General features: G+C 38.9%; 1 protein-coding gene across 1 annotated transcript in view; it reads right to left on the reverse strand.

Annotated features, from left to right (window-relative positions):
- Positions 1 to 1,830: 1,830 nt before the first annotated feature.
- Positions 1,831 to 7,035, reverse strand: part of ARHGAP29 (Rho GTPase activating protein 29) — a 75,787-nt gene continuing 70,582 nt past the window's right edge. The window contains exons 21-23 of the mRNA XM_007468109.1: positions 5,694 to 6,024; positions 5,451 to 5,559; positions 1,831 to 2,968 (exon numbers count right to left, since the gene is read on the reverse strand). Of these exons, the coding sequence (XP_007468171.1) occupies positions 2,085 to 2,968; positions 5,451 to 5,559; positions 5,694 to 6,024 (1,324 nt within the window). The 3' untranslated portion in view covers positions 1,831 to 2,084. The remainder of the gene's footprint in view (positions 2,969 to 5,450; positions 5,560 to 5,693; positions 6,025 to 7,035) is intronic.

Genomic DNA, 7,035 nt, shown 5'->3' on the forward strand with positions numbered 1-7,035 from the left:
TGATGACCAGGCAAAAACTGTTATAGCTTGGCTGGGAAGGTCTGATTCATCTGCCGTATTCACTAGACATTGCACCTTTGGATCTCCATTTATTTTGGTCTTTACAAAATTCTCTTAATGGAAAACATTTCAATTCCCTGGAAGACTGTAAAAGGCACCTGGAACAGTTCTTTGCTCAAAAAGATAAAAAGTTTTGGGAAGATGTAATTATGAAGTTGCCTGAAAAATGGAAGAAGGTAGTGGAACAAAACAGTGAATACGTGTTGAATAAAGTTCTTGGTGAAAATGAAAAATGTGTCTTTTATTTTTACTTAAAACCTGAAGAAACATTACGGTCAACCATCGGAATCTGGCAGCCCTGTGTTTTAGGCTTGACTCCAACTGTTACACCTGTGGAACCTAGAGCACATTATTTAACTAAGTGTCAGTTTCTTTATCCATAACACAGGAATAATAAAGTACTTACTTACCCATTATAGGTTGCTGTAAACTTGAAATAATTTATGTGGAACTTAGCAGAGTTCATGGCACGCAGAAGGGGCTCAATCAATGTTGGCTCTTATTTTCTTTTTAGGTTTTCATACCGATGCAATTCTTTTAATATTTTTTACAATGAGGACTAAAAACAAGGCTCCAGTACAAAAAGATGGGTTATTCTTTCTTCCTAGTCCTTAATGTCATATAGAACTATAGAACAACTTCCCATAAAATGAATTCCATGTTGCAGTCAAGGGACACATGAGCCCCAAGTGCTGACCACTAAGCCAATGGTTAATAAACCTAAAGTCTCACACCCTAAGAGGCAACAATTTCAGAGAAAGCACAAGAGCTTGAAATAATTTAACAGGTTAATATATATATATTTTTTATCAAGTATAACATGGTCATACAAAAGCATTTGTTACAAATATAATTCACACATATAAAAAGAGGCTATTTTATTTTTTTGTCCCTTTTGTATCCTATTTTACGCAAAATGACAAAACCAAGAAAATAACAGAACTATACTAGTTCTAAAAACTGGGAATTTTATAAATGAAATATATCCAATCATCTATACTTCCTCTCAAATTCCAAACAATGAGGCTTATTGAATTATACTTAGAATCAACTTAAATAAATCTTTGTATGATTCACATGAAACATACATCGTCAATGGTTATAAACTCAGGTAGAAAAAGTACATAAAATTATTCATAAGTGAAAACACTTCATACAAAAGAAAGGGTTTTTTTTAAGAAAATCCCAGACAATATTAAAAGGAAAGGCACTGAATTTTAAAACACTGTTTTGGACTATTATATAAAATACCAAAAGGTTCAGAACTGTTGAACAACAAAAGTTTATGCAGAACAAAGCAGAGAAGTGAAAATTATTAAATGTATAATAGCTAAAACCAAATAAGACATGACTGAACTATACAATTTAGAAACATGTTTAAGTGCATTTTCTTTGTACAATTCAACTGCCTATCACGTGTAAAATCTGGCAATTAATTAAAATGCAATTAAATACAGATTTGCAAGCCTTTTGGCCATTACGCAAATATGAAAAAGTTAAGTGACTCGCCAATTGAAAAATAAAAGGTTACACACATACCATAAAAGCACAAATGGTCAAAGATACACTATAAAATTGTGTGAAATAACAATCATACCAAAGATCTTTCAGGCACTTGCACTCGGAAACATTCCTTTTATAAATAAGCATGTAGTTTCACTTCAAAAAAATAAAGCTGATTTCCTCAACTGCACCTATTAGTTGAGAGCTATATCATATATTAGGGATGCACTTAAATGGACCATATTATGGGGAATCAACTGAACTTTAAAAAACATGAGTCTATCTATTTATTCACAACTTCAAAAATACATATAATTCCAGTGAGGCACAGATGGGGCCCTATCAAAACATTCTGTCATTCAATATAACCAACACAGGATAACACAACACAATGACAAAAAACAAAATCCATGATTTGGCAATCCTATACAAGAGAGGCCCTGTCAAAACTTTCTTCCAGAAAACAAATACACCACCACAAAACAACAAAACAAAAAAAGAAAAACTGAACTCTGACAACCCTACACAAACTGCGGGATTTCGTCTTCAAGGTCTTCAAACTGCTGCATTCGTTTTAGCCTAGGTCTCTGACATGCTGGATGTACACCAGGTAAGTCACGCACTTCAGCCTTCTCTTTAGGCTTGCTAACCGGCTGCACGGGACCAGCTGATGCATTTTCAGAACCTGGAACTGATTTCAGCGCGTGCTCCTGGGGAGCGTGAGTTGTGCAAGGGGGCACAGCTGCAGAGGATGTCACAGATTTCTCCTCATCCCCTTTCCCACTAGCAGCAGGAGCAGGTGGTTTATAAAACGTGGTCCAGTGCTGGGGCTGCAGTGTTCTGGGTGCTCTGACAGGAGCAGGAGGGCAGAAGTCAGAAGACCGTCTCTCTGACACCTGTCTGGCTGACCTGATGGGTTCTGTGTATGGCTTACTGGTGGTGCTGACTGGGTGGTCCCCACCACTCCTGATGCTCACTGACACTTCTCTTTCCTGGAATGCACTGGGCACAATCACTGCAGTCTTTGCAGTCAGGTCATTTTGTTCATACTGTTTCTCCCGAGTTTTCTGTAGAGGTTGCTGATCAAAGCCATCAAATTTGGAACAAACAATAGTTGGGGTGTCTTTTCTATTAACTCCCTCAAAGGTAGGATTCTTGCAAAACTTGTCTGAATTTACATTCCCCATATTTCTGCCATTTCTCTCATTAGGAGAGCTTGCAAGAAGGAGTAGTCTGTCTACAGGCAAACTTACAGGTCTAATCTTGGTCCTTGGAGTATGCCTCTCGACGCCATTTATTTCCCTATCGGACTTCAGAGTAGGCAGCTTGGAGGTTTTACAAACATCTTCCATCTTTTGCGATGCTGATTCAAGCTCTTGGTCTACAAGCAAACGCATTTTGTTGTCTGAAAAAGGAAAAGAGATTCATTTAAAAATCAAACTTTATGGCACGTAGTTAACAAGAGAGTCTAAATGAGTTATAGATGAACACTCTTTCAAAACAAGGGTCTTCATATATTTTTTCCAAGTTATTCTCTAGGCAGAGGAGTAAAATACTCATAAAATATTAAAGGCACACTTTGAATTAAAATGTTAGAATTCCATATTTATTTAAATCAATATAATAAACAGCTACAAAATTCACTGCAGGTTAGTGAAAAAAACCCACACTTGCTGATGTAGCTTCTCTTATGTGCTGCGTATGAACAAGTATTTGCTGGCTGAAAGGGCTGTCACGATTTCAGCAGGCAGATATTGGTGTGTTACCCTCAGAAAAGTTACACCAATTTACATGCCAACCAAATGTAAGTATGCCCTGAATCCTAAGGCTTTTGCCAACTCAATCTGCTTTTCAGTTACATTCAACCCACAGTGACAGCATATCATATTAAATGCCTTAGATGCCCTCATCTTATCAACTAATAAATGGACTATAATATTCATCCTGTCTGATTAAGGTTGAATAGTTATTTTAAGTAAAAAATGCCATTCTCCTTAATTGCTGTTTACTCCCAGACGTACTTTCTTCTCTTTCCTATCAAGTCTGGACTCATGTTTTCTCAAACTGGGACCCTGAACTCCTTCAGACCCTGTCCTTTTTTGTAGCGTGTCCCCTAAAATAGTCCCATTTCTGGTAAGTTCCAGCCTTCTGCTCATGCTCCTCTTTTGGGCAGCGGTCTGCAAACAGTAGCCCATCAGAATGACTTGACAGTCCTTACCTCATCTGACCTTTCTCCTTACCTGAGACTGTGGACCTCTCTTCTCTGGGCTTCCAGGACAGTGCTCTCTTGCTCTGATTTCCCAGGTGCTTTCCCATGTGTATAAAACACCCTAAGGGACCTGACACACTGTGGTCAGGCTGTAGGCACCAAAGTGCATTCTTTTTTTTTTTTTTAAAGAAGATGTTGGGGATAGGAGTTTATTAATTAATTTATTTATTTCTGTTGTGTTGGGTCTTCGTTTCTGTGCGAGGGCTTTCTCTAGTTGTGGCAAGCGGGGGCCACTCTTCATCGCGGTGCGCAGGCCTCTCACTATCGCGGCCTTTTTGCAGAGCACAGGCTCCAGACATGCAGGCTCAGTAATCGTGGCTCACGGGCCTAGTTGCTCCATGGCATGTGGGATCCTCCCAGGCCAGGGCTCGAACCCGTTTCCCCTGCATTAGCAGGCAGATTCTCAAACACTGCGCCACCAGGGAAGCCCCAAAGTGCATTCTTAAGTTCTAAGGGAAAAAACTTGAGTGTAATGGGTAAGAGTACAGACTCTGAACCCCACCTGCCAGGTTTAACTCAGCTCTATCCCTTCTGCACTAGGCAAGGCAATCTCACTTCCCCTCAGTGTCTTCATCTGTCAAAAGGAATCATAATTTTATCTATGATTATATGTGGCCTAAAAGATCTAACCATGAAAAGTGCTTATTTATCTGGTATACAGTTAGCCCTTGAAAAATGACATTTATTTTTATTACTATTCCTAATGGGGAGCCCTAGCTCATGGAATAGTGAAATAATCACAGACATAGGTCCAAATACTGAACAATTTATTAGGGGCATGACCTCTGACATTATTTAACCTCTCTCAGACTATTAGGCTATGGGTTGAACGGGGCTATTACTACCTATTTATAGCACAGAATTGTTGATAAATGGAATCAAACAATAAGCACAGTGCTTAGCACAGAGCAGGCAGGTACTTAATGAATGTTAGCTCCCTTATTTTTTAGACCTGTCAGGCTGTGATTACTAATACTTCATTACACTCAAATTTAAAATATATGGCTGCACTTAAAAAAACTGCAAGTTAGCTCTAGTGATGTGCAGAATTATAGTAACAAGTGGAAGCCTTTCCACAAATGAATATAGCTTGGTAGCTATCACTGAAACTAAAATTACCATACAGTGAATAAAATGATTACAGTCAAGGAAATTAAAAAGATATACACATAAGTGTGCTTAATGTGTTACAGGCAGGCAACAGGAAAAGGCATTTGAAAAAAAATTTAGAGGTTTTTTGAGTCTAAATTTTTTGAATTTTAGGAGTCTAGTTGACAGCTTATGAGTAATGAGATCAATACAGTGATCTATAGTAATAGAAGATGCTAATGAATCATCATACTGCTTACCAGATTTCTGCCTTGACTTTAATTAATGGCAAAAATAAAAATAAAAAAAGTTTGCAGAACACAGAACACACCTTCGAACTCCAAGATGTCTTTTTATAAGAAGGGTTATTGTAAAGAATGAAGGCAACTTTCTTAGTGGCTGGCAAAGATGCATTTACTAACGAAGCTTCTTTCTCTGACTTCTCTTAACGCCACTCACCTTGGCTTTTAACCATGGTTTATTGGGACAGTTTTAAGTCAGCAAATATGCGTTTTACATGGCCACTCACCAATGAGACATGCGTCACATTTTTCGAATGCATTTTGCTTCCGTTCTGATTCCTCAAATGATGCAGTGGATTCAAAACTTTTGCTTTCACTATCTGCAGTATGGATATCCTGTTGATTGGAAGAAAATTTTTAAACTTGAAGAAGGAAAACACACCTCAAAATAAACAGTTCAAAGATTCTTAACTTATTAATAACGTAAACATTACAAAGTTCCAACACAACTCCATAAGAGCAAAACTCACTTCCTTTGAAGAGAAAAACAGTGACTTCGTAGAATGTTCTGGATCTCTTTCTTCTGGTGATAACAGAGGCTTTGGAAGATAGCCTTGGTCAACCTGAGGTGCACCACCACCTGCACTACACACAGCTATATCTTGTGGCTGTAGGGACCCATCGAAGATCTTCTGTGAGTAGGTAATGAGGAACTCCACCAACCTCGCTTGATTTGAATAGTCAGCAAGAGAGGAGATGGTGATAGGAGCAGCTGTGGGTCTTGGCCTAATGAGACTTGGTCCAAATATCACCCCCAAGTTTCTGGAGTTCATTTTGTTTTCTTCTGCATGATCTACGACTCTGTGATGCAGAACACAAAAAGCTGTACTAGATTTCCTTGACAGTCATTTACTATGGGCTGGGAAGGGTGGAGGAAAAATGGGCTGCAGAAGTCTAGGGAAAGGATCTATTTATTTGCTTAAATACTGACCACATACCAAGTTGGGTTTCACAGTATTAGCATTAAATATAAGTAAGTAGAAGGAACCAGTACAGTTTTACCAGCAGAAATTAAAAAAACACCCCTAAAAGCTGCTCCCACCTTAGTAAATATATATTACATCCTCCCAAGTCCATATGCTGGAAACTTTCTATCTCACTGCTAGTCTTCAAGCCTAGTTGAGCCTAAAGATCTCTCTACTTTATTGTCAATCCCACTGCTCTGACGTTACTTCAAGCTCTCATCACCTTTGATTTCTCTGGCTATTCAAAGAGATCCGAACCGAAGTAAATAAATACCTCCCCTCCAACCTATTCTCCATATTGCTGCCATAAAGATCTAATAGGCAAACCTGAGCATGTTAAATTCCCGGCTAAGAATTCTTTAGTGAGTACAAAAAGAAGACAGTCAACTCATCTGCCAGGTATGTATGACTTTACCAGGACTCCTCCAGCTCACTTTGTGCTACAGCTTGCTCTATCCTGGCCTAACCAAATTACTTAAATGTCCTCAAAAGCAAAATGATCTCTTGTGTCTCTGTGTCTATTACCCTCTGCCTGGAATGCTCTTTTTTACATTCTCTGTCACCAAACCATTACTCAGTTCTTCAAGTCTGGCTCAGGGTTACCTTCTCTGACTCATGACCCCCTCTCCTCCATCTTCCACTGCATGTTGAGCAAAGTTCCGTCAGGACAAGAATGATGCTGCGCTACACTTGTGTGCAGGTCTGCCCCTCAAGCTGACAAGCACAACAGATGACAGAAACCTTATATTTGCATCCTAATTTCCCCAGCCAGAGCCTGGCATATAAGTGGCATCTCAGGGAAAGATGTTGGCTGCATGAACATATATTCAATGTCTCTCTTTCCCTA

This window comes from Lipotes vexillifer, unplaced genomic scaffold (genome assembly GCF_000442215.2).
Source record: "Lipotes vexillifer unplaced genomic scaffold, Lipotes_vexillifer_v1.1 scaffold905, whole genome shotgun sequence".
Taxonomy (NCBI): Eukaryota; Metazoa; Chordata; class Mammalia; order Artiodactyla; family Lipotidae; genus Lipotes; species Lipotes vexillifer.